Below are 27,873 nucleotides of genomic sequence, written 5' to 3'. Positions count from 1 at the left end.
GTTGGAAAGTAGCTCAAATCTAGTAAGCAGTTTCAAAGTTGCTAATTATCTAAAATTAGATTTGAACAGGCAATCTTTGGGTTACTAGATGGTTGCATTATACATCCACCCAACCAACCGACAATCCCATTTACATGTTTGCCTTAAGTAACCTTCTGTCTAATGTTACCATACCAAACTGATAGAGGAATTCTAAATTCCTGTTTGCTTTAATTGCCGAAACCAATTAACACTCATATCTAATTCATTAATGAATTGTAAGTTCATTAATTATGCATGAAATAGATTGAGACCAGTCTTAAAAGCCAGGTAAATAGCGTTTAATTCAAGTGAGTACTGACCCAAAATACAAAGAACATTACATTTTAAAGAAAGAAGACATAAAATGACGTCATCAGTTTCACACCCTCTCCCAGCCTTACAATGGTGTAGTATTCGGTCCTGGAGATAGTTTCACTCCCCTCATAAACTACATTCCAACCTGTCTAAAGGATATACTTCTCTCCCTAATGGAATCCAACCAAAACATTCTTATCTGTTTGAAAAACTATCTTATCCCTCCTTCTTAAACTTTCCCAGGAGACACAGACACAATTCATTTCTGCTTACATTTTCAGTAACAGTACAATTAAGAACCCATACTTTTCAAATCATAACATAATAGTATTAGCATAAATGGTTCTAATCATTAATGTATACATAATTGATCATCTAAACTATATTTTCCTCTAACAATCCTCCGTTTGATCAAATATTATACATTCAATTCTACATCTAGTTTTATTTAATCATAAAAAATGAATGTATAAACGAACTTAACTAACCTTTTTATAGAGGTTTATCAGATTATCATATGAATAGACAAATAATCAACAAATCAATTATAAATGTTTATCCAACTCTTCACATTTCATTAATCAATTCTAACCTTAACTCCAACTGTTTTTAAACCTACATCAGAATCATAACTCTTCCTTCCGGATTTTCGTCACGACCTTCATTAAAAAAACAGTTTAATCATGGAAACCAATTACAATCTAATTCCCTTTTATCTCAACACTAGCCTCATCAAACATAAATTCCCCACAAATGACAGATCCGGATTCGTCCACTTCCTCTGTAGACATGCCTTCAGTCCTCCACAGGTCAGAACCTGGAATCGGCCCATAACGCACCATCTGTAGGGTCATTGATCTTTCCAGAGTCCTGGAAACAAGGCCTCGCACACAGGGAATTAGACAACAGCCACATAAAATTAAAACAGTCATACAGGTAGATACAGCCCAAAACACCGTGATTACCACACTTTTCCATTTTCCAAATGTACTATCAAACCAATTAGTCAGGGAAGGATCCACCCCAGAGTTTTCTGCCAACTCGTGAGCCAGGGTGGTCAAACCAGCTAAGGCTTTGGTCACAGATCCGTCCGGAGCTGTGTTATTCGGGATGAAAGTACAACACATGTTCCCGAAGATCACACATACTCCTCCCTTTTCAGCCAATAACATATCCAATGCAATTCTATTCTGCCAAGCCATCAGGCTGGTTGCTTCAGTCTGTTCTGCCAACCCTTTAATCGCATCTCTGGAATAATTGATAAAGCGCTGTTGATTATAATAAATATAATTAATCCAGTCTACATTCTTATTGAGAGTAGACCACCAAAAAATACTTGACTCTAATCCTGCTAGTATCTGATTTCTTGCCTTGAACTCATCCGGCACCCCTCGTGGAACCCCAATGTTATCAATATATACTCTGTCGTCAAAAGACCCAGATGGAGCATCTCTTCTCTCTCGTTTGGCTAACTTCATGTCTTGGTGTTGTATGAGTGTAAAAGGCATTCCTAAATGTACTAAAGCACATAGTCCAGTCCAATCAGATCAGTCGGTAATACCGGCCACAAACTCATTCCTCCGCACAACCACCAGATGTCAGCCCTGGCCACCTTCAACATTTTGAAATCTCCAGAGTTCAACCAGCCTGTCAAATCAGACATGGTCTCGTCAGTGGTAATATTCTCTGTCTTATTGCAGGTACCAACTTCCCCCACGTATTTCCCGTGTGTACTGTATCTGGCCAAACAGTAATATTCTCCTCTCGTCACGGTAAAGGGAGGAAGTCTTGATTTAAGTGGAACCTGGGGATATAAATAGTGTAAATCAATACAACTATCATTATTTGGCATTCCTGCTTTCATGAACAGCTTTACCATACATGCCATTCCCTTAGGGGAATTAATTCCGTTCAGTGGGAAAGGGATAGTTGTTAACTGTGGTTTAGCGTTCGCACAGGCATAGCATTCTTCTTTGGCCACTGATCTGGCCGTATATTGAATCCATTCCAACCATAAGTTGGACTCCCCAAACCCAGTCTCCACCTCTATAACTTCTTTAATTAAGGTCCTTGGTCTGAACTATTCGTACTGCTCCTTTACCCTGGATGATTACACTAGGAATAGCCGTTGTGTTAGAGGGATTGGTTGAACTTCGGCCAATCATATTCTCTTTATCAACTCTAACTTCTGCCACCTGGAACGGTACCATAGTATCAGTTGAAAACTGGTCGAAGCCCACATACCATAACCCGAGATCCTGAGTATTGACCGCCTTAATGTTAATTCGCACCTTTATACAATACTTCCTCTGTTCGGGAACACAGTCCAAAACGCCAACCCTTACTATACTCCACCTGGTCCCAAATTGAGTGTATGGGTTTACGTAGCCATCCCTTTCAGTGTGAGCTATGACCTGGCTCCACGACTTACACGGTGATTTACACAAATACTTCCCATAGAGTCCCATGGTTCTAGACTGCCAAGGGGTGAATGACCCCAATTGATCTACACAAAATTCTACTGAGAGATCCTTGCCCAATTCCACCCTCACTTCCTTACTATTTTGTTTCAGTGACCTTCTGAGAATCTTAGGTAACATCCCATTTCCCTCATCTAGCACATGAGTCAAATTATCCTCTTTGGCACTTTCCGGGGGATCATGGTGAATCAGGAATATGGCCCCCACAATAAAACAGCTCAGGACGGTCAGTGCGCACGTGAAGCCCCACCCTCTCCCCGAGAACATATCAACAGCCAGAGGCCAAGCCATCACTTCACTTCTATGAACGCTCACAGCTGGGGAAAGGTCGGGTATAGGGAATCTTCAGAAGGAGTTTGACCCCCATTCCATATGGGTCACGGTTCCTCTCCTACTCCTGTGATCGTCTGACAGTGCTAGTGTGACTTACCCTCTTACAATGTGTGATATGTACCCAGGTAGCTCTTTCGGCTAATCTCACAGCGAAGGCAGTCACCAGTAGTACTTGGAATGGTCCCTCCCACCGAGGCTGTTTCCAGTTTTTTCTCTTTAGCGATTGGACCCAGATCCAGTCTCCTGGTTGAATCTCGTGTGCCACCTCCCTCCGTAGTTCTCCTGCTGGGCATAAAACTTTTGACATACGGGTTTGATTAATGAACAACCTCCTCATGTGTTCCACCATACTGCTTTCTATTTCTACATTTGCTTCCTCCAATAATGTCCCTAATTGGGGCATTCTATAGGGTCTACCAAAAACCTTCTCAAATGGAGATAGCCCCTCCCTATCAGGGGTTATTCTAATAGTCATTAACACTATGGGCAGGCATTTTACCCAGTTCATTCCAGTACTTAGGTGTGTTTTCCTTAATCGACCTTTTACCGATCGATTCATGTTCTCGATAAGGCCAGCGCTTTGGGGGTGATAAGAACAATGTTTCTTCATATTTATATCCAATTTCTGACCTATATGATCAATTACTTGATTAGAAAAATGGGAACCATTGTCGCTATAAATAGTTTCTGGTAATCCGAATCGCGGAATTATCTCCTGACATAATGCTCTAGCCACTGTTTCTGCGTCTGCTGAGGATGTAGGAAACGCTTCTACCCATTTGGTATATTTATCAATTATTGTTAAACACCACTTCTTGTTTTCACTCTTAGTTAATTCAATAAAGTCCATTTCCAACTGTTGGAATGGGTACTTAGCTGCTGGGTAAACCCCTTGTGGTACCCTTACTGCACCTTGGTTGTTACTTTGTGCACATATAGTACACCGTGAGCAAAAGTTTTTAAAATAGTTAGTTATTCCATATGCTACAAAGTGCTGTTTAACCATTCCTACCATCCCCCCTGTTGATACATGGCTTTGCCTCGCATTTACAAATGGCTAATTTTTTTGGTAGTAGAATTGCCTCTAGTAAATTCAAGATTAGTTGCGCGTGAGTGATGGGTTTACCTGCTGTGGTTATCATGCCCCTGTTTCTCCACTGTGCTGCGAATACATGAACAGTGTTAAATGCATAAGCGCTATCAGTATGTATCGTTATGCATTTACCCTTTCCTAATATACAAGCCCTGGTAAGGGCCACAATTTCAGCTTGTTGAGCAGAGTAATTTTTTAGTAAAGCTTCAGCTTCCAGCACCTTAGTGAGGGTCACTACCGCATATCCAGTAGCATTTGAGCCATCTGGATTCTTTTTAGAAGATCCATCAACAAACATGGTTACTTCTGCATCTGTCAAAGGCATATCAGTCAGATCTGCCCTGGGGAGAACCATTTTCTCCGTCTCCGCTACACAATCGTGAGGACTCCCATCTGTGGCTATAGGAATTAGAGTGGAGGGGTTCGAGGTAGTACAACGCTCAATTGTTAGATTTGGCATATTTAACAGAATGATCATACAAGACAAATGTCTAGCTGGTGACATGTATGCCATTTTATGTTCCAATAACAAAATTGAGACGGCATGTGGGACCCTCAGTGTCAAATCATGGTATAGTACTACAGAGGCTGAGTCCTCCACAGCTCGTGCTGCAGCCACCACAGACTGTAAACACAGGGGCATTGCCTGTGCCACCTCATCGAGACGGGAGGAATAGTAAGCCACCGGTTTATTCTTCCCTCCGTGTCTCTGAGTCAACACTGATGTCATGAACCCCTCCCTGCAATCCACAGTCTGTGTGAATTCACGGTCATACCTAGGGAAAGCCAGAACAGCGTCAGACAACAATAGCTGTTTAATCGCCACAAACTGTTCTTCCGCCTCTTTTGTCCATATTATCTTATCTTTCGCTGTCATAGCCTTACCATAGATCAAATTACTAAGTAACCCTGTGTGTAATGCAAAATGCGGGACCCACGTTCTACAATAGTTAATCATTCCCAAAAAACTCATCATCTGTTTTTTGTTAAATGGTTTGGGCGCTTCTAGTATGGCTGTTTTCCTGGTCAAATTAAGTGTTCTTCCTTCCTGTGTTAAAGTGTGTCCTAAATAGATAACTTGCTTCTGCCAGAGCTGCAGCTTCTTCTTATTAACCTTGTGACCTTGGTCAGCCAAGAAGAGGAACAGTGCCAGTGTGTCCTCTTTACAGGCCTCCTCTGAGGGGCTGGACAACAGAATATCATCCACATATGTCAAAATTTGACTTCCCCCGTGGAGGATCGGATTTTCAGAGATTTCTAGTGATAGCCTGACAATAAATCGTGGGGCTTTCGAGATAGCCTTGGACTAGGCGGCTATACGCCCATTTCTGACCCATAAAAGTAAATTCAAACCACCCCTGACTGTCTGGATGTAGTGGAATACTAAAAAATGCATTGGCCAGGTCTATCACAGTAAAGTAAGCATTCCCGGGCTTCAACTGGTTTAACAGCGTGTGTGGATCTGGCACACAAAGGTGCTCTTGGGATCACACTGCTATTGACTCCTTGTAGATCCATCACCATTCTCCAATCAGTGCTAGGGAACGCCTTCTTCACTGGGAAGAGAGGCGAGTTACAGAATGCTTCATCCCCCGGTATGATAACCCCTCCCTCCCTCAACTGCTCAAACGAGGGTGTTATTCCTTTTATTGCTTCCGGCTTCAAAGGGTATTGTTTTTGGTAAGGTCTATAATCTGATTTAGGAACCACTTGTACCGGCGTTACTCCCTTAATTAATCCCACATCTCCGGGACCTTGAGACCACAGATGTTCGGGTATCTCTTTTAAATCGTCTTCCTGTTCTACTGTCAAAAGGTATTCTGCTTCTCAGAACCCTCCCCCACTATCACTAATGTGCACTGCGGGGGCACAATTTGCTCTCCAGTTCAGTTTTCGTCTGTATCTATCAGTGGATGGGCTATGTTGCAAACCTCCCTCCCCCGTTACCCAGTCTGACAGTTTTTTTCCCTTTGATACCCAGTATCCCATATCTTTCCACTGCTCAGTGTCTTCTTTAGCTAGGGCCACATGGGGGCACCATTTTTCTCTGTACAAGGCCTGGATATGAGTAGGCAGTTCTACCTCCACGGCTGCATGAGTTAAGTCATAGTAAAGCCATTTTAGACCAATGGTTCGCTCAGTGGTTCTCAGAAGTGTCCTCTCATATATCAGGTCGGGGCCGGGGTGTCTGTTATACCACAGTGTGCAGTGCAAGTCATCTGGCGACATTTTAGTTAGTCCTGATTTTATATCATCTGTTAGTTCCATCAATGCTTTGGGTATGTCTGTTAAACCTCCCCTCAATAGATCTTGACTATACCAATAATTTGGTTCTCCTTCCCCACAGATTACCATGTTATCTTTAACCACCTGAGCTTTCATACCTTTGTCTGTAGGCGTTATGGAAATATTCAAGAGTTTCATGACATCTCTCCCCAATAGATTCACAGGACACAACTTTGATATGAGTACTGGGACCGTCGCCTCCCCCTCAGTCATTTCATGTCTGAGAGTTATGGGAGTCGAGAGTCTCTCTACACAGTGATGGCCAGACGCAGAACGAACAATTATCTTATCCCCTGAGGGATGAATCCCTGGTGGTGCATCCTCACTACATATGGCTGTCCTGCACGCCCCCGTATCACACAGAAATTTTATTCTCTTCCCCATTACTGCAAGTGTCAAAAAAGGTTTTTCTTCCTGAGCAAGAGCGAGGTCTACTGTTGCTAATTCAAATACCTCCGTCTCTGCGTCAATTTTATCTAGATTGTTGAGGTCTGAAGCACTATTACTACTGTCACTGTCCTTTTCGCTGTACCAGTCCACTACTTCATTCCTGACTATTTTAACAGTGTCAGTCTCTAGTCAGGATTTATCTTCCTCGCTGTCCGAGTCAGATTTAGGGCGTCTCTCTCTATTTCCCTTTTTGCCCCCCTGTCTCTGTGGCTTTTGTTTACAATAGCGGCTCTGATGCCCTTTTTTTTTACAATATCCACATGGAGCCCCGCATTCCCTGGCGAAATGTCCGTTTTGGTTACAGTTATAACATTTTAGCTCCCCTTTTCCGCCTATATCTGACGTTCCCTTTCTATCCGCACCCGTCCTGCACTCTCTGTTCTTGCCTCCCGTTGCTTTATCTTCCAATACTGCCATTAAAAACTCATCTTTCCTATTCTCTTTTTTCCTTTTTTCTGTCTGTCCGTTCTGTTCGTGGTGTACTGCATATCTTTTTACTTCTGCTAGAGTTGCCAATCCCCACCCCACTAAGTTCTTTTTCACCTCCTTACTGATTTCGACGCGCATTCCAGTTAATAAGGCTATTTTTAGTTGCTGATGATAAGGAGTATTTTGATCCCCCCCGGGGGCTGGTTCTGGCGTACCACTGTTGGCATTAAATACATCTTTTAAACGTTCTAGGTACTGACTGACTGTCTCATTTTCTCCCTGTCTACATTCAGTTACCTTAGAGAAGTCGGCGTGTCGGTGGTAATGTTCAGTTAGGTTCGCGCATAGTTCTGTAATTTTCACTCTAAATGGCTCCCCAAGTCCCGCGCTCCACTGTATGATGTCCCCATTATTCCCTGTTGGCACCCAGGCTCCGCGCGCAGCAAACCAATCCTTTCCCACTATGGTTCTAACTGCTCTTTCCACCTCCCCTGTGTTTAGCCTGAAACTGGACGCTAGTCCGTTGAGATCTCTTTCAAAACCTGCCATTCCTGTTTTTGGGTGTGGAATTCCTTCTACTGCCATTTCTACGTCTCTCTGTGTCCAGGGTCGATAGACCCGAACCGTGGGTTCGTTATTCTCTATCTCAGCTTGGGGGTTGGGCAGCTCTATCAGGGGAAACTGCCCCTCTCTCTCTGCACTGTCTTCTTCCCTGCTATAGTACTGTAAATCTCTCCCAGGCCGCGGTCTATTTTTCTCTCCTATATCGGAGGGTTTTCTAAGTAGTCCTGATCGGTTTTGATTCGGTGAAGGTGTCTGATATTTTTCCTTACCCGACCTATTTTCTTCCTTCACTGTCTGAGTCTCTACCAATGCCCTTTCCATGTTTACCCTTCTCAATACTGTTCTAATCAGTTCTTGCTCTTTCTCTGTGCTTTTCTGCCCCTCTGGACTCATACCGTTCGCTCCCAGATCATAAGCTGGAGGAGGCTCAGCACGGAGCGGCACTTGCCCTCTCCTCTGAGCCATCACCACCTTATCGTCGGGAGTCTCTCTGTATGCCTGGTCCACTAGAGAAGGATATAGGTTTTGATTCCCACCCCCACCCGATTGACCATTTTTTTCCACTGTAGGAGCGGAGGGCAGAGTATCTTGTTTTTTTTTCTTTTTATCTACTTCCACTCTTTTCCTGGCTTCCGTAAGCCAGACCCTGGCTGTATACAACCCTTGTTTATCCTGCTTTTTCACATTATTACCACATTCCTTATGTATTTGTTTTATAAGGGATTCCAGCTTTTCTACATTTAGGCGGCCATCAAAATCGTATTTTTCTCTCCATCTTAGACCGAAATCGATGTTTCTCTTGTCTTTCTGTGCCATGTAACGCTCGTCTCCCGTTAGTTCTGGTGCTTCTTTCGAGGCATTTCTCCCCATTCTTAATCCTTACCGTTACTAGTAGCAATGTCTTTAAACACTTATCTATGCCTTTCTATATAATTTTAAATTCTATGTGCGTGCAGTTCTATAAATTTGTAATTTACCGTTTCTTAGTTACTTCTAGTTACTATTCTGTCTGCCTAATGTGTGTGTCTCTTTAAAAATAATCAGTATGTATTTTCCATCCTGTGAACCGCGTCCATAGAAGACTTTTGATCGGACATCATATTTTCCCCATAGGATATTCCTTCTGGGACTTTCAACGTTAAATGTCTTGAATCTCACTTCTCTAGACTAAGTTGACCTCTCCTGTGAACCACGTCTATAGAAGACTTTTGATCGGACATTCAAATTTCACCCGTAGGATATTCCTTTTGGGACTTTCAACGTAAAATGTCTCAAATCTCACTACTATAGACTAATCACGTATCATTTGATATTAATTTCTTTCAGCATTGTACAGGTTCATTTATTCTGTTCGCCTAGAATTACCCTGCCTTCTCACCAAGCCTAATTTATCCTCACCTGTTTTAACATATATATCTGCTACTTTCCACAGTCAGTTTCCCATATACAGATAGACTATTAGGTAAACACTTTATTTAGCTATGTTTATTGAAGTATTGGCCATCCTATTTGTACGGAACAAGCGTCCTAATTCTCCAATGCGTACTATATCACTCCTTAATAATCCTTGGCTTGCAAAACCAGGCTTTATTAAGCTCTAGTTTATTTGGTGGCAGCGCACTTTAACCTCAGGTCAATTTCGGACCTGCTTCCTTTTTATCGATATCCTGGTTAATACCCCCGGTAGAAACCCATTTTATTTGTTCGGAATATTCAAGCACCTATTATTGATCAAATTCAACTCCTTCATAACATTTTAATCAATAAATATCCTAAATAATCCCTCCCAAATTCGAGAATAAAAGCTACTTTACCTGCTGCCGGCTGGGAAAAGCACTGTTCGTTGTATCTAGTCACCCTTCCTGTCCTCCGTGATAATACGCAGGCCTGTTTTAATTTGAACCTCAATTCAGAGGTCAGGTCTTTAGTAAAACGAGTCAAAAACTCGTCCGTGCACGATTTCCAGCTTATTAACTTCAGATAACAGGGAGAGGTTTTTAGATCCGGCTCAAAGGACCAAATTGATAGAGGAATTCTAAATTCCTGTTTGCTTTAATTGCCGAAACCAATTAACACTCATATCTAATTCATTAATGAATTGTAAGTTCATTAATTATGCATGAAATAGATTGAGACCAGTCTTAAAAGCCAGGTAAATAGCGTTTAATTCAAGTGAGTACTGACCCAAAATACAAAGAACATTACATTTTAAAGAAAGAAGACATAAAATGACGTCATCAGTTTCACACCCTCTCCCAGCCTTACAATGGTGTAGTATTCGGTCCTGGAGATAGTTTCACTCCCCTCATAAACTACATTCCAACCTGTCTAAAGGATAACTTCTCTCCCCTAATGGAATCCAACCAAAACATTCTTATCTGTTTGAAAAACTATCTTATCCCTCCTTCTTAAACTTTCCCAGGAGACACAGACACAATTCATTTCTGCTTACATTTTCAGTAACAGTACAATTAAGAACCCATACTTTTCAAATCATAACATAATAGTATTAGCATAAATGGTTCTAATCATTAATGTATACATAATTGATCATCTAAACTATATTTTCCTCTAACACAAACATAACAAATTGTTCTAATTTACATTTACTATGTTACGTCTGATCTATGAGACCAGTCTGCCTTCTCTCACTATCTCCCTTGATGCAGCTCCATCCACCCACTTACCTGTCTTTCTCTCCATCTAATAATCAACACACTCACAAAACTTTCCTTTTAATCTCTTCTTCAGCCAGACTATTGGTATCTTAGCAACGTGACTCATTCCCTTAGAGACTAGCATTGCATGGAGTCTTTAGTTTGTATGTGTGGGACATGTCTGGATGCAGTGGCCACACATGGTTATGTGGTCCTGTATGGCTCAGTTGGTAGAGCATAGTACTTGCAATGCCCCGATTGTGTGTTTGATTCCAGGGGCCACCTGTAAAATGCAAGCATGACTGTAACTTTCTTTTGATAAAAGCATCTGCTAAATGGCATATATTATTATGTGTCTGCATGTTATACTGTCTCATACTGCTCATGGGGTTTGTAAGGACATCAGCCTGATCTCATAGACTTAGTAAATGTAAATCCGGGACACTCAGATTAGTATGTGTTACGTTTGCTATGGTTATATAACAGTGACGCTTCCGTCTCTCCTGGCCCCAACCTGGGCTTGAACCAAGGACCCTCTGAACACTTCGACAGTCACCTACGAAGAATTGTTACCTATCGTGTCACAAAACCTAGAAACAACTACTTCAAGGTCTCAGAGCAAGTGACGTCACCGATTGAAGCGCACCTCTAAGAGGCTAGCCATTTCACACAGGTTACACTCACCTCCTTCTCTGCAGAAACCAAGCAGCTGGGCAGAGCCCAACTGTGTGATCCGGATCACAACACCAATGTAACAGTGTTGCTTCCGTCCCTCGCCTTGCTTCAACCTGGGCTTGAACCAGATCAACAACAGTCAACCACGAAGCATCGTTACCTATAGCGCCACATAGCGCCACAAAAGCCATGGCTTCAAGGTCTCAGAGCGAGTGACATCACCGATTGAAAGGCTACTAGTGCGCACCTCTAACTAGCTAGCCATTTCACACAGGTTACACTTTTGTCAGACAGAAGGTTACTGAAGGCAGAAATGAAGGTAGGGTGGTTGGCATAGATAATAAACAGAGTAGCAGCACCGTAAGTGAACAGTGTGAAGGGATGTGAATGTATGTGTGTGTGGCGTCAATATGCATGTGTGTGTGTATGTGTGTATGTGCGTGTGTGTGGTTTGAGCCTGTGCAAGAGAGTCAGTGCAGAAAATAAGAATAGATAAGAAGAAAATAAGGGGGTCAATGTAAATAGTCCGGTAGCCATTTGATGAACTGTTCAGCAGTCTTATGGCTTGGGGGTAGAAGCTGTTAAGAAGCCTTTTGGTCCCAGACTTGGTGCTCCGGTACCGCTTGCCGTGCGATAGCAGAGAGAACAATCTATGACTTTGGTGGCTGGAGTCTTTGACTATTTTTAGGGCTTTCTTCTGACACCGCCTAGTATAGTTGTCCTGGATGGTAGGAAGCTCAGCCCCAGTGATGTACTGGGCCGTATGCATTACCCTCTGTAGCGCCTTGCGGTTGGATGCTGAGCAGTTGCCATACCAAGTGGTGATGCAACCAGTCAGGATGCTCTCAATGTTTAGCTGTAGAAATGTTTGAGGATCTGAGGGCCCATGCCAAATCTTTTCAGCCTCCTGAAGGGGTATAGGCATTGCCGTGCCCTCTTCACGACTGTCTTGGTGTGTTTGAACCATGGTAGGTCCTTAGTGATGTGGGTGCCAAGGAACTTGAAGCTCTCAACCCACTCCACTACAGCCCTGTCGATGTGAATAGGGGCTCAGCTCTCCTCCGTAAGATATGAATTGAGATTTGTAACATATCATATCATACCAAACAAAACGTAACATATCATATTAATTGGAGTTTCCTGGATTTACATTTACTATGTTACGTCTACCCCTAAGTCCAGGTTGTGGACATACCCTGACATTATGGCTGGTATGAGAGCCAATAAGCTTTTATAGACCAACTTTAGATGTCTCTAATTTAGAATATCAAAAGATTTTGGAGAAATGTCCTCAGAATGTATTGTGATATATTAAGGCACTGTGAATATGCTATTTTCACAGGTAGATGTTAATGTGGTGGTTGCTTGATCCTTCCAGTGTTAGGAGAGTTGAAATGGAAATAGCAGGCCATTAGGTATCATGCGTAGGATGTGGGCCGATACACTCCCCCAAATGTCTGAGGGCCCTCCAAAAGGCATAAAGAGCCTTTGCCTCTGACGTTCCTTTTAAGCCTTCTGTGAGAAAAGCCAGGACACAGAACAAGAGAAACCTGAAGGCCTATGCTCTCTGTTCAAAGGCTGTACAGATCCTGGTGTGTTTTTGCTGTTGCATGTTGCAGAATTTATGATACAGTGTGAAGGAAGTTTGCGGTTGTTTATTATGAGTTAGGGAATCCATTGTTTTTGTTAATGGAAGCTAAAGTCAACTTTTCCTGCACTAAACATTAGGACCAAACACGAAAACTTTGGATTTATTAAATCCTTCAGGAAAAGTGGTGCAAATTCATTAATACATAGTAATTTAACAATATTCATTGTTAAAATATTTGTTAAAACTCGCTGAGCTGCTGAAACCACTTCTATCATTTTTCTGGGGATTCTTGGCCAGTATTCAAATAACAACAATAGTGGAGATTTTAATGGACCCCTTGAATAATATTCCAAGTCAGATATACAGTGAGGGAAAAAAGTATTTGATCCACTGCTGATTTTGTACATTTGCCGACGGACAAAGAAATTATCAGTCTATAATTTTAATGGTAGTTTTATTTGAACAATGAGAGACAGAATAACAACAACAAAATCCAGAAAACACATGTCAAAAATGTTATAAATTGATTTGCATTTTAATGAGGGAAATAAGTATTTGACCACCTCTCAATCAGAAAGATTTCTGGCTCGCAGGTGTCTTTTATACAGGTAACAAACTGAGATTAGGAGCACACTCTTAAAGGGAGTGCTCCTAATCTCAGTTTGTTACCTGTATAAAAGACACCTGTCCACAGAAGCAATCAATCAATCAGATTCCAAACTCTCCACCATGGCCAAGACCAAAGAGCTCTCCAAGGATGTCAGGGACAAGATTGTAGACCTACACAAATCTGGAATGGGCTACAAGACCATCGCCAAGCAGCTTGGTGAGAAGGTGACAACAGTTGGTGCGATTATTCGCAGATGGAAGAAACACAAAGAACTGTCAATCTCTCTCGGCCTGGGGCTCCATGTAAGATCTCACCTCGTGGAGTTGCAATGATCATGGGAACGGTGAGGAATCAACCCAGAACCTACATGGGAGGATCTTGTCAATGATCTCAAGGCAGCTGGGAACATAGTCACCAAGAAAACAATTGGTAACACACTGCGCTGTCAAGGACTGAAATCCTGCAGCACCCGCGAGGTCAGAGGACAACTAGGTGAAAGTGTTGTGGTCAGATGAGACCAAAAAGGAGCTCTTTGGCATCAACTCAACTCGCCGTGTTTGGAGGAGGAGGAATGCTGCCTATGACCCCAAGAACACCATCCCCACCGTCAAACATGGAGGTGAAAACATTATGCTTTGGGGTGTTTTTCTGCTAAGGGGACAGGACAACTTCACCGCATTAAAGGGACGATGGACGGGGCCATGTACCTCCTTCCCTCAGCCAGGGCATGGAAAATGGGTCGTGGATGGGTATTCCAGCATGACAATGACCCAAAACACATGGCCAAGGCAACAAAGGAGGGGTTCAAGAAGAAGCACATTAAGGTCCTGGAGTGGCCTAGCCAGACTCCAGACCTTAATCCCATAGAATATCTGTGGAGGGAGCTGAAGGTTCGAGTTGCCAAACGTCAGCCTCGAAACCTTAATGGAGAAGAGCTGCAAAGAGGAGTGAGACAAAATCCCTCAAAATCCCTCCTGAGATGTGTGCAAACCTGGTGGTCAACTACAAGAAACTTCTGACCTCATTGATTGCCAAAAAGGGTTTTGCCACCAAGTACTAAGTCATATTTTGCAGAGGGGTCAAATACTTATTTCACTCATTAAAATGCAAATACATTTATAACATTTTTGACGTGTTTTTCTGGATTTTGTTGTTGTTATTCTGTCTCTCACTGTTCAAATAATCCTACCATTAAAATTATAGACCGATCATTTCTTTGTCAGTGGGCAAACGTACAAAATCAGCAGGGGATCAAACACTTTTTTCCCTCACTGTATGTGCAGTACTGTGTGTGAGAAGGAAGGGCAAAGGTTAATGGTTAGCAACATTGCAGTCAACACCAGACTGCGACACATTTAGAAAGCTGCACTTTACCCACCTGCTTCTTCTGTGCTGAACTTGCAGTTTGCACTTGAATGCTAATGGTAATCGAGGTATTGGATGTGCTCCAATATGTTGTAAGGAAATTACTGACAGCTGCTATGTATTAAGGCCTCCAATGTGTGCTCTGTGTCTCTGCCTACACCTTTGGATGTTGTATTGCGGAGTGCTGCTTCTTCCACTTAGTTTTTAAACTTTTTTTTGTGTGTGACTCAGATGTACATTATCTCTAAGTCTCCAAACAACTTGAAGAACTCAGATCCTGTCAACATATTTTCTTTGTTCTTCAGATTTTTTAAACTCTTTCCTTTCATCCTGGATCCTGTTCCTTGTGTCTCCGTGTAATGATTTGCTTTTGGAAGGATACAGTTCTGATCTTAAGAAAAGAAAATGTAAGGCCACTTATTCATACTATGACAAATAATGTACCAACTAGTTAACTCGGCTAACCCGGAGGAGTCCAACCTTAATTCTCAGTCTGTAGAATGAAGGGATCATCAACCGGTGCAGACTGTGAGCTCCCACATTTTGTTTTATCTCCGCAATCAGCCGTACATCACATTCACATCTCCCACTATTTTTACCATCCAATAGGAGTGATTGTCTGAAAATAGGATGCAACAGAGAACACTCCTCAGCTTTGATGGGAATCAGAGGAATCAAAATGTGGCCAGTCAAGATGCTCATATAACCATCATAACCATCCCTCTCACCACTTAGCAGCGACCGACACTGGACGTCCATGTACTGTAACCATCCCTCTCACCACTTAGCAGCGACCGACACTGGACGTCCATGTACTGTAACCATCCCTCTCACCACTTAGCAGCGACCGACACTGGACGTCCATGTACTGTAACCATCCCTCTCACCACTGAGCAGCGACCGACACTGGACGTCCATGGACATTGAAAAGTAGTTGAAAGTTGGTCGGTCCAGATCTGAACCAATCACTGTTTCACACGTTTTGACAGCACAGAACACTACATACAGTACAGTAGAGCATAGTAGAGCACAGTACACTCTTAGAAAAAAGTTGCTATATAGAACCTAAAAGAGTTCTTTGGCTGTCCCCATAGGAGAACCCTTTGAAGAACCCTTTTTGGTTCCAGGTAGAAGCATTTTGGGTTCCATGGAGTATAGTACAGTACAGTACAGTAAAGAAAAGTAGAGTCGAGTATAAATCAAATCAAATCAAATGTATTTATATAGCCCTTCGTACATCAGCTGATATCTCAAAGTGCTGTACAGAAACCCAGCCTAAAACCCCAAACAGCAAGCAATGCAGGTGTAAAAGCACGGTGGCTAGGAAAAACTCCCTAGAAAGGCCAAAACCTAGGAAGAAACCTAGAGAGGAACCAGGCTATGTGGGGTGGCCAGTCCTCTTCTGGCTGTGCCGGGTAGAGATTATAACAGAACATGGCCAAGATGTTAAAATGTTCATAAATGACCAGCATGGTCGAATAATAATAAGGCAGAACAGTTGAAACTGGAGCAGCAGCACAGTCAGGTGGACTGGGGACAGCAAGGAGTCATCATGTCAGGTAGTCCTGGGGCACGGTCCTAGGGCTCAGGTCCTCCGAGAGAGAGAAAGAAAGAGAGAATTAGAGAGAGCATATGTGGGGTGGCCAGTCCTCTTCTGGCTGTGCCAGGTGGAGATTATAACAGAACATGGCCAAGATGTTCAAATGTTCATAAATGACCAGCATGGTCGAATAATAGTAAGGCAGAACAGTTGAAACTGGAGCAGCAGCATGGCCAGGTGGACTGGGGACAGCAAGGAGTCATCATGTCAGGTAGTCCTGGGACATGGTCCTAGGGCCCAGGCCAGTTGAAACTGGAGCAGCAGCATGGCCAGGTGGACTGGGGACAGCAAGGAGTCATCATGTCAGGTAGTCCTGGGGCATGGTCCTAGGGCTCAGGTCCTCAGAGAGAGAGAAAGAAAGAGAGAAGGAGAGAATTAGAGAACTCACACTTAGATTCACACAGGACACCGAATAGGACAGGAGAAGTACTCCAGATATAACAAACTGACCCTAGCCCCCCGACACATAAACTACTGCAGCATAAATACTGGAGGCTGAGACAGGAGGGGTCAGGAGACACTGTGGCCCCATCCGAGGACACCCCGGACAGGGCCAAACAGGAAGGATATAACCCCACCCACTTTGCCAAAGCACAGCCCCCACACCACTAGAGGGATATCTTCAACCACCAACTTACCATCCTGAGACAAGGCCGAGTATAGCCCACAAAGATCTCCGCCACGGCACAACCCAAGGGGGGGGCGCCAACCCAGACAGGCTGACCACAACAGTGAATCAACCCACTCAGGTGACGCACCCCCCCCCAGGGACGGCATGAGAGAGCCCCAGTAAGCCAGTGACTCAGCCCCTGTAACAGGGTTAGAGGCAGAGAATCCCAGTGGAAAGAGGGGAACCGGCCAGGCAGAGACAGCAAGGGCGGTTCGTTGCTCCAGAGCCTTTCCGTTCACCCTCCCACTCCTGGGCCAGACTACACTCAATCATATGACCCACTGAAGAGATGAGTCTTCAGTAAAGACTTAAAGGTTAAAGGAGTATAGGTCAGTACAGTACAGTAGAGCACACTAAAGTAGAGTAGAGTATAATCTACTGTATTATACTGTACTGTAATGTACCATACTATAATGCACTATACTAAAATGTACTGTATTGTACTAAACTTGACTGAATTATACCCTACTCTACTTTACTCTACTGCTGTGCACAGTACTGTGCTGTGCTCTACTGGGTGGGATAATTTAATTTGGGGGCGGTGTGCATTAGAATAATAGCCAGTATGTAGAATAATACCCAAACATGCAAAGGAGGATATGACATTTGTGTACAAATTCAGGATACATCACCATGGAGAGAATGAAATCCATAATTATAATATAGTACATATCAATGACCCATGATGTCAATCTGTTACCGTCATTCTGTTATCGGGTGTTAAACCACTTCACTTACTGTAGTTCAATACCCTGTACAAGTGACACGTTCCTACATCATACTTCTGTGTTCATGCCCCTGGTCTTTGGAACGGGTTTGACGATTATATCATCAAATTCATGAAAACGTGGTCATATAAAATATAGATAAAATTATATTTGTGTTGGATGAAATTTCACTTAATACCATTGTGCTACTTTCTTGCCCATTGAAAACCATTCAAAAAGCCTACAAAACTCTAAAACTGTGAAGTTACATGCCCCATCACTTGCATAGCGTTGAACCAAAATAGATTTGTTCAAACTCAAGGTGTCATATCATAGCCGACACTCCACTCTTTCTGCAGACATCTTTGAATCTTAATTGGGAGTCACAGATTTTATCGTCATTCTGCAACCAAATTTGTCGTTTTTGTTTGCCATACTTTAAAGGGGAAAATCTGAGTCAGTGTCATTCTGTTACAGGGGAATTGCCTGTATCAGAGTGTTTTCATTGTTATCTTTCACCGACTGAGGGTAGATCGATGCCACTATGGTCCCATGTTGCGTTGCTTACTGCTCTCGCATGGTAATTGAGGCTAACCCTGGGGTCCATGCCTTCCAATCGTTTCCTCATATAAAACAACTGAAGGTCTGTTGACGAATCAGCAGCATGTCTCTGCCAAAATATGATTTCCGTGTGTCAACCCACGTTTTTACTTGAGGAGAAACACAATGTGTAGTGAGTGTTATACCCATAGCTTTACATGCTGTTCCGATGTGAGACCGGCAGGACAGATTTGGTCATTGTTGCTTGTAATCTTTGCAGAAAAGGCCTTTTGGAAAAGCGAGTTTGGAAATAAATGGGATTGAAAATATTTTATTGAAGTACTTCAGCAGGAGTATATAGTAAAGCACAGAAACTCCATCTATGTTAAGAAATATGATGATTACTATTAGGCTATGTTAAGACATTTTGGTAAAGGTAAATATTATGACTTTGGTTGTTATGGATTGTTTCCACTTGTTTTGGATAACGAACACAGTCAATCAAACAGACAGCCGTTTCACAGCAACAAAATCTTTATTTTTACATTTTACATTTACGTCACTTAGCACATGGTCTTATCCAGAGCAACTTTTTATTTTATTAATCTAATTACATTTAGGGATTTGCTCCTGCTGATGCACAAAACATAGCAACTTCAAGAATGACAATCAAGAAAAGAGCCACCAGGCAGAGTACGAAATCCACACCTCATCTGCCAGAACAGTCCCTTCTCCTACACCTCATCTGCCAGATCAGTCCCTTCTCCCACACCTCATCTGCCAGATCAGTCCCTTCTCCCACACCTCATCTGCCAGATCAGTCCCTTCTCCCACACCTCATCTGCCAGAACAGTCCCTTCTCCCACACCTCATCTGCCAGAACAGTCCCTTCTCCCACACCTCATCTGCCAGAACAGTCCCTTCTCCCACACCTCATCTGCCAGAACAGTCCCTTCTCCCACACCTCATCTGCCAGAACAGTCCCTTCTCCCACACCTCATCTGCCAGATCAGTCCCTTCTCCCACACCTCATCTGCCAGAACAGTCCCTTCTCCCACACCTCATCTGCCAGAACAGTCCCTTCTCCCACACCTCATCTGCCAGATCAGTCCCTTCTCCCACACCTCATCTGCCAGAACAGTCCCTTCTCCCACACCTCATCTGCCAGAACAGTCCCTTCTCCCACACCTCATCTGCCAGAACAGTCCCTTCTCCCACACCTCATCTGCCAGATCAGTCCCTTCTCCCACACCTCATCTGCCAGAACAGTCCCTTCTCCCACACCTCATCTGCCAGAACAGTCCCTTCTCCCACACCTCATCTGCCAGATCAGTCCCTTCTCCCACACCTCATCTGCTAGAACAGTCCCTTCTCCCACACCTCATCTGCCAGAACAGTCCCTTCTCCCACACCTCATCTGCCAGAACAGTCCCTTCTCCTACACCTCATCTGCCAGAACAGTCCCTTCTCCCACACCTCATCTGCCAGAACAGTCCCTTCTCCCACACCTCATCTGCCAGAACAGTCCCTTCTCCCACACCTCATCTGCCAGAACAGTCCCTTCTCCCACACCTCATCTGCCAGAACAGTCCCTTCTCCCACACCTCATCTGCTAGAACAGTCCCTTCTCCCACACCTCATCTGCCAGATCAGTCCCTTCTCCCACACCTCATCTGCCAGAACAGTCCCTTCTCCCACACCTCATCTGCCAGATCAGTCCCTTCTCCCACACCTCATCTGCTAGAACAGTCCCTTCTCCCACACCTCATCTGCCAGAACAGTCCCTTCTCCCACACCTCATCTGCCAGAACAGTCCCTTCTCCCACACCTCATCTGCCAGAACAGTCCCTTCTCCCACACCTCATCTGCCAGAACAGTCCCTTCTCCCACACCTCATCTGCCAGATCAGTCCCTTCTCCCACACCTCATCTGCCAGAACAGTCCCTTCTCCCACACCTCATCTGCCAGAACAGTCCCTTCTCCCACACCTCATCTGCCAGAACAGTCCCTTCTCCCACACCTCATCTGCCAGAACAGTCCCTTCTCCCACACCTCATCTGCCAGATCAGTCCCTTCTCCCACACCTCATCTGCTAGAACAGTCCCTTCTCCCACACCTCATCTGCCAGAACAGTCCCTTCTCCCACACCTCATCTGCCAGAACAGTCCCTTCTCCTACACCTCATCTGCCAGAACAGTCCCTTCTCCCACACCTCATCTGCCAGAACAGTCCCTTCTCCCACACCTCATCTGCCAGAACAGTCCCTTCTCCCACACCTCATCTGCCAGAACAGTCCCTTCTCCCACACCTCATCTGCCAGATCAGTCCCTTCTCCCACACCTCATCTGCCAGAACAGTCCCTTCTCCCACACCTCATCTGCCAGAACAGTCCCTTCTCCCACACCTCATCTGCCAGATCAGTCCCTTCTCCCACACCTCATCTGCCAGAACAGTCCCTTCTCCCACACCTCATCTGCAAGAACAGTCCCTTCTCCCACACCTCATCTGCCAGAACAGTCCCTTCTCCCACACCTCATCTGCCAGATCAGTCCCTTCTCCCACACCTCATCTGCCAGAACAGTCCCTTCTCCCACACCTCATCTGCCAGAACAGTCCCTTCTCCCACACCTCATCTGCCAGAACAGTCCCTTCTCCCACACCTCATCTGCCAGATCAGTCCCTTCTCCCACACCTCATCTGCCAGAACAGTCCCTTCTCCCACACCTCATCTGCCAGAACAGTCCCTTCTCCTACACCTCATCTGCCAGAACAGTCCCTTCTCCTACACCTCATCTGCCAGAACAGTCCCTTCTCCCACACCTCATCTGCCAGAACAGTCCCTTCTCCCACACCTCATCTGCCAGAACAGTCCCTTCTCCCACACCTCATCTGCCAGAACAGTCCCTTCTCCCACACCTCATCTGCCAGAACAGTCCCTTCTCCCACACCTCATCTGCTAGAACAGTCCCTTCTCCCACACCTCATCTGCCAGATCAGTCCCTTCTCCCACACCTCATCTGCCAGAACAGTCCCTTCTCCCACACCTCATCTGCCAGATCAGTCCCTTCTCCCACACCTCATCTGCCAGAACAGTCCCTTCTCCCACACCTCATCTGCCAGAACAGTCCCTTCTCCCACACCTCATCTGCCAGAACAGTCCCTTCTCCCACACCTCATCTGCCAGAACAGTCCCCTCACCTCATCTGCCAGAACAGTCCCTTCTCCCACACCTCATCTGCCAGATCAGTCCCTTCTCCCACACCTCATCTGCCAGAACAGTCCCTTCTCCCACACCTCATCTGCCAGAACAGTCCCTTCTCCCACACCTCATCTGCCAGAACAGTCCCTTCTCCCACACCTCATCTGCCAGATCAGTCCCTTCTCCCACACCTCATCTGCCAGAACAGTCCCTTCTCCCACACCTCATCTGCCAGAACAGTCCCTTCTCCCACACCTCATCTGCCAGATCAGTCCCTTCTCCCACACCTCATCTGCTAGAACAGTCCCTTCTCCCACACCTCATCTGCCAGAACAGTCCCTTCTCCTACACCTCATCTGCCAGAACAGTCCCTTCTCCCACACCTCATCTGCCAGAACAGTCCCTTCTCCCACACCTCATCTGCCAGAACAGTCCCTTCTCCCACACCTCATCTGCCAGAACAGTCCCTTCTCCCACACCTCATCTGCCAGAACAGTCCCTTCTCCCACACCTCATCTGCTAGAACAGTCCCTTCTCCCACACCTCATCTGCCAGATCAGTCCCTTCTCCCACACCTCATCTGCCAGAACAGTCCCTTCTCCCACACCTCATCTGCCAGATCAGTCCCTTCTCCCACACCTCATCTGCTAGAACAGTCCCTTCTCCCACACCTCATCTGCCAGAACAGTCCCTTCTCCCACACCTCATCTGCCAGAACAGTCCCTTCTCCCACACCTCATCTGCCAGAACAGTCCCTTCTCCCACACCTCATCTGCCAGAACACCCCCTTCTCCCACACCTCATCTGCCAGAACAGTCCCTTCTCCCACACCTCATCTGCCAGAACAGTCCCTTCTCCCACACCTCATCTGCCAGAACAGTCCCTTCTCCCACACCTCATCTGCCAGAACAGTCCCTTCTCCCACACCTCATCTGCCAGATCAGTCCCTTCTCCCACACCTCATCTGCCAGATCAGTCCCTTCTCCCACACCTCATCTGCCAGATCAGTCCCTTCTCCCACACCTCATCTGCCAGAACAGTCCCTTCTCCCACACCTCATCTGCCAGATCAGTCCCTTCTCCCACACCTCATCTGCCAGAGCAGTCCCTTCTCCCACACCTCATCTGCCAGAACAGTCCCTTCTCCCACACCTCATCTGCCAGAACAGTCCCTTCTCCCACACCTCATCTGCCAGAACAGTCCCTTCTCCCACACCTCATCTGCCAGAACAGTCCCTTCTCCCACACCTCATCTGCCAGAACAGTCCCTTCTCCTACACCTCATCTGCCAGAACAGTCCCTTCTCCCACACCTCATCTGCTAGAACAGTCCCTTCTCCCACAAACCATCAGCAAACCATTTACTTGTTATCCCCCAGCTGTCTTTTTGAGCAATGCTTAAACTGTCAGATTGCATTGGCACAATGAGATGCTTGAGACATCATCAAAAAAAGAGGCACAATAACACTGATGGTGTTTTGGTATGGCCCATTGGAACGCAATGGCCACACCACAGAATGATCATCTACACATAGTTAGCTGAGAACATGTCAAAGCATGTGTATTGCCCTTGGATTGAGAGATTTAATCCCAAACCAAATAGCACATCTGGATGAGATAAATACTATGCCTATTCTCTGACTTTCAGGGCTCTGTTGTGTTCTTACCCTTGCGCTACAGGCACTGCTTACATAGTGTTTCCATAGTAGCCACTGCCAAAAAGAGTGAATAATATCAGTGTTATCAGAGTCACCTGCGGTTCTGTTTGCTTCTTTCTGTGCCCATATCATACTTAGGTGGGCGTCTGTGGGTGGAGAGAGCGGACAATGAATCACACAGATTCATACAGATACCACCCATCGACCAATCAGGTGGTCAGCTGCTTGCCTCACCTCCGTCTACAATAAGCACTGCGCTGATTATCACTGAGGAAAGATCACACAAACAGTGGAAAACAAAAATCACATATGATAGAATAATCCCATACACAACTCAAGTACAAGTAAACAAGTGTATATTTGACATGAAACTGGCAATTATACAACACTTCACAGTATGCTGCTTGTCATAAGTCACAGCGGAACTGCAAGCATGGCATTAGTGAAACAACTCACTTTTCATAAGCCTTTAATGATGTTTTCACACCTCTTAATACAGCTGTGAGAGAGAGTGTTTGTGTGGGAGTGTGCCAGCGGCGGGGGTGGCAGAGGAAATGGATTTATCATGGATCAGATAGCATTGTTCAAGTGAGTTAAACTGCTTTCTACAATACACTGCTATTTGTATCATTTGTATCATTGAATGCGTGGAGTGTAACAATATACTGAGGCACTTTATGTGTTGGTCAGTGTGGTTTCACCTAATGCCTTCCACTCCACTGGGCAAATTGGTTAATGAGGGCTTATGGCTGTGTGATAACTCTGGTGTAACGGTCTAATAATGCAGTACCAGTTTCTTTTTCATGGTTTGGTGTGTGCACTATTTTTACATTCTGCGCTCCTTTAGTTGTCCAAGTAAATATCTATGATAAAACAAATACATTTATTAAACATTTAGTCATATGAATCACCTATATGTCAGATATTGTAGATACCATCCCTACAATGTCGTGATTTCAGCCATTCATGCTCATATCTTATCTGTCTATATTCTCATATCCTCTGTCTGTTCAACCTCAATGCCTCCAATGTGGCTCCCCTGTCATAGCTGCCAGATAGCATTCAACAGAACAGGAAAAAGTCATCCTTAAAATAAACAATCAGTGTGTAGGAACTCTGATGTTCCTTGACCTTTCAAATGGCATACTATATAGGCCGAGTTACAGAAACCAGAGGGTCAAGTGTTGAACAACAACTCAACAACAATCAGATATGTGCAACCTTGGTATGCCCTCAAGCAAACTGTCACCAGATATTCCACCTTGATATTCAGTAATATGAGACACTGTTGCCAGATATTCCACCTTGATATTCAGTAACATGAAGACACTGTCACCAGATATTCCACCTTGATATTCAGTAACATGAGACACTGTTGCCAGATATTCCACCTTGATATTCAGTAACATGAAGACACTGTCACCAGATATTCCACCTTGATATTCAGTAACATGAGACACTGTTGCCAGATATTCCACCTTGATATTCAGTAACATGAGACACTGTTGCCAGATATTCCACTGTGATATTCAGTAACATGAGACACTGTCACCAGATATTCCACCTTGATATTCAGTAACATGAGACACTGTTGCCAGATATTCCACCTTGATATTCAGTAACATGAAGACACTGTCACCAGATATTCCACCTTGATATTCAGTAACATGAGACACTGTCACCAGATATTCCACCTTGATATTCAGTAACATGAGACACTGTTGCCAGATATTCCACTGTGATATTCAGTAACATGAGACACTGTCACCAGATATTCCACCTTGATATTCAGTAACATGAGACACTGTTGCCAGATATTCCACTGTGATATTCAGTAACACGAGACACTGTCACCAGATATTCCACCTTGATATTCAGTAACATGAGACACTGTTGCCAGATATTCCACTGTGATATTCAGTAACATGAGACACTGTCACCAGATATTCCACCTTGATATTCAGTAACATGAGACACTGTTGCCAGATATTCCACTGTGATATTCAGTAACATGAGACACTGTTGCCAGATATTCCACCTTGATATTCCGTAACATGAGACACTGTCACCGGATGCCAAGTTGCCAACTCTTTCCAGAGCCCTTTTCTTCCTCCATATAGCAGCAGTACAAACACAACCCCGGCTCACAACACACAAGCAAAATAAACCCTAAAAAATCTATAACCACCGTTTGATTTTATGCCAATCAGGGCATCTGTTTTCCTCCTCTGATTGTGCATGTAGGGCCATTCTGTTGGCATGGAATAGAAGCTACACAAGGTGCCTTCTTTTTCTCCTGTCCTCTGTTCCTCCAGCTAAGGTGTAGCGAGGTGAATGACTAGGATATAAAAGTGACGCTACATTCATCTATATATAATTGATTGTCACATTGTGCAGTAAAAATGTAATACAATTACAATCAGATATGTCAGATAAGTTTGGAAAAAGGCACAGACATTATGTACATACAGTGATCATGTGGTGAAACATATAAACACAGATTGAAATGATACAAATGTCTTCAGAAACAACCTAGTATATACACCGTTTTACAGGCAGTATCAAGTCATTGTAACACAAATTCCATTGGCTTGATGCAGAGTTCAAACACTCTCAGCCCGTTGATCAGAAATGTAGCATTAAAATAATGAAAGGTGCTATGGCCTTACAGAGTGCTTCTCTTCTCTATATGTGTATAGCGCTGTACATTTAAATAGACATTACTTGAATACCACAAAATATTAATGCAAGTTCCATCAGGTAACTGACTTCTCAGAGACAGTTATTTTACATTATAGGTAGCTTATCTCCAGTGAGGAGTTCTTCTCCACTGGCTCCTCTGGCAGTGGTTTGACACTCCCATTGGTGTGTCCATTATGCAGGGATGCTGGAGGCCCCAAGTTTGGGCCTTTCCCACCAATGTCACCAGCTTTGGCTTTCCTTTCTGGGGATGCCACATGCTCAGATGCCCCTGGAGCTGGCGCCTTGGGTGTTAACAGGGCCAGGGAACTCTCAGGATGTCCGTTCCCATTCTGGGCGATCCTACAGATCTCCGTCATCTCTGTGACGTCCTCCCTGTCGTCATCATCCTCTTCCTCCTCCTCATCTCGTACGACCCTCCTCAAGCTCTCCCGGGGCTTCAGCTCCCTCCCTCTCTCCTCTTGCTGCTGCTGGCGCTCAGTCAGGTCGTGGCTCTCCACCTTGCGTGAGGAGCGACACAGGGCCTTGCGGAAGCCCCGCTTAAAGTTTTCTGACAGGAAGCCGTAGACGATGGGGTTGGCGCAGCTGTTGGCGTAGCCCATTACCACAACAAAGTAGTAGAGGCCCGGGTACTCTGATGGCAGAGACACCAGCAGGTTGAGGATGTTGAGGGCGTAGAAGGGCAACCAGCAGAAGACAAACACGGCCACCACGATCACCACCATGCGCGTCACCTTGCGCTCCGACTTCCTGCGCTTGGTGGACGTGGCGTGGACCTTCTTGCCAGAGCTGCGGATCTTGAAGACGATGAGCAGGTAGCAGAGGCAGATGATGAGGAGTGGGCAGAAGAAACCCACTGTGGACGTGTAGATGATAAAAGCCGCCCGCCAAATGTCGGCCGGCCGAGGCCAGGAGATATTGCAGGTGCCGCCCGTCTTGTGGACGTTGGCGAAGATTACCACAGGCAGGACCACCAGGAAGGAGATGGCCCATACTGTGCCGTTGACCACCTTGGCCACCTGGGGCCGCCGCCACTTGGAGGAGCGTATGGGATGGACCACTGCCAAGTAGCGGTCAATGCTCATGACGGTCAGGCAGAATATGGAGGTGAACTGGTTGATGGAGTCCACGGTCATGACCAGGCGGCACATAAAGGAGCCAAAGGGCCAAAACTGGAGGGTGTTCTGGACAGCCAGGAAGGGCAGGCCCAGCATGAAGAGCTCATCAGCAATGGCAAGGTTCAGGATGTAGATGTTAGTCACAGACTCTGTCTTGGAGTAGTGCAGCACAATGTGGATGACCAGGCTGTTCCCGCCAAGGCCGATGACACAGACGATGATGTAGATGAGTGGGATGAGGACCCCTGCTACACTGGGTCCTAATGGCATCTCTGGAATGTTGGTGGAGTTGATACAGTTGAAGAGAGTGTCGTTGAGGAGGGTGTCATTGAGGAGAGTGTCATTGCATAGTAGCAAAGACAGGGGGAGGTGGGGGTAAGGGCTGGGGACTGTTCTGTTCTCCCACATGTCCTCTGCCATCTCTGAGGGGGCGGTGAGCAGAAGTCCAGGCAGGAGAGATGGAGGAGCAGGGGGATGTCTGTCTGTCTCTCTCAACTCCCACCCATCTGTCCTGTGGAGAGACCAGAAAGACTTATTAAACTGAGGAGATCTTTCATATCTCATTTTTTATTGAGAAGCATCTGTAGCTCAATGGAGAGAAGGAGAGACACAAATTAAAAGGGATGTGACAGACTTGGCATCTTTTTTTTAAACCTTTAACTAGGCAAGTTAAGAACAAATTCTTATTTTCAATGACGGCCTAGGAACAGTGGGTTAACTGCCTGTTCAGGGGCAGAACGACAGATTTGTACCTTTTCAGCTCGGAGATTTGAACTTGCAACACTTCCGGTTACTAGTCCAACACTCTAACCAC

General features: G+C 45.0%; 1 protein-coding gene and 1 long non-coding RNA gene across 3 annotated transcripts; both read right to left on the bottom strand.

Moving 5' to 3' along the window:
* Positions 1-304: 304 nt before the first annotated feature.
* LOC115104323 (uncharacterized) lies at positions 305-10,542 on the bottom strand. 2 transcript variants are annotated; one of them, XR_010460418.1, is made up of 2 exons: positions 9,786-10,542; positions 305-3,446 (listed from the first exon to the last, which is right to left on the bottom strand). It is a non-coding gene; the product is annotated as an uncharacterized LOC115104323 (long non-coding RNA). The 2 variants fall into 2 exon arrangements; XR_010460419.1 differs by lacking the exon at positions 9,786-10,542 and adding an exon at positions 7,705-8,830.
* A 12,189-nt stretch (positions 10,543-22,731) lies between these two features.
* LOC115104322 (somatostatin receptor type 5-like) lies at positions 22,732-27,566 on the bottom strand. Its single transcript, XM_029625727.2, has one exon. The coding sequence runs from the start codon at positions 27,477-27,479 to the stop codon at positions 26,034-26,036; it is 1,446 nt and encodes a 481-aa protein (XP_029481587.2). The 5' UTR covers positions 27,480-27,566; the 3' UTR covers positions 22,732-26,033.
* Positions 27,567-27,873: the final 307 nt, after the last annotated feature.

Source organism: Oncorhynchus nerka, linkage group LG21, assembly GCF_034236695.1.
Source record: "Oncorhynchus nerka isolate Pitt River linkage group LG21, Oner_Uvic_2.0, whole genome shotgun sequence".
Taxonomy (NCBI): domain Eukaryota; kingdom Metazoa; phylum Chordata; class Actinopteri; order Salmoniformes; family Salmonidae; genus Oncorhynchus; species Oncorhynchus nerka.
The sequence above is the reverse complement of the archived record's forward strand: the minus strand, read 5'-3'. Positions and strand labels throughout refer to the sequence as shown.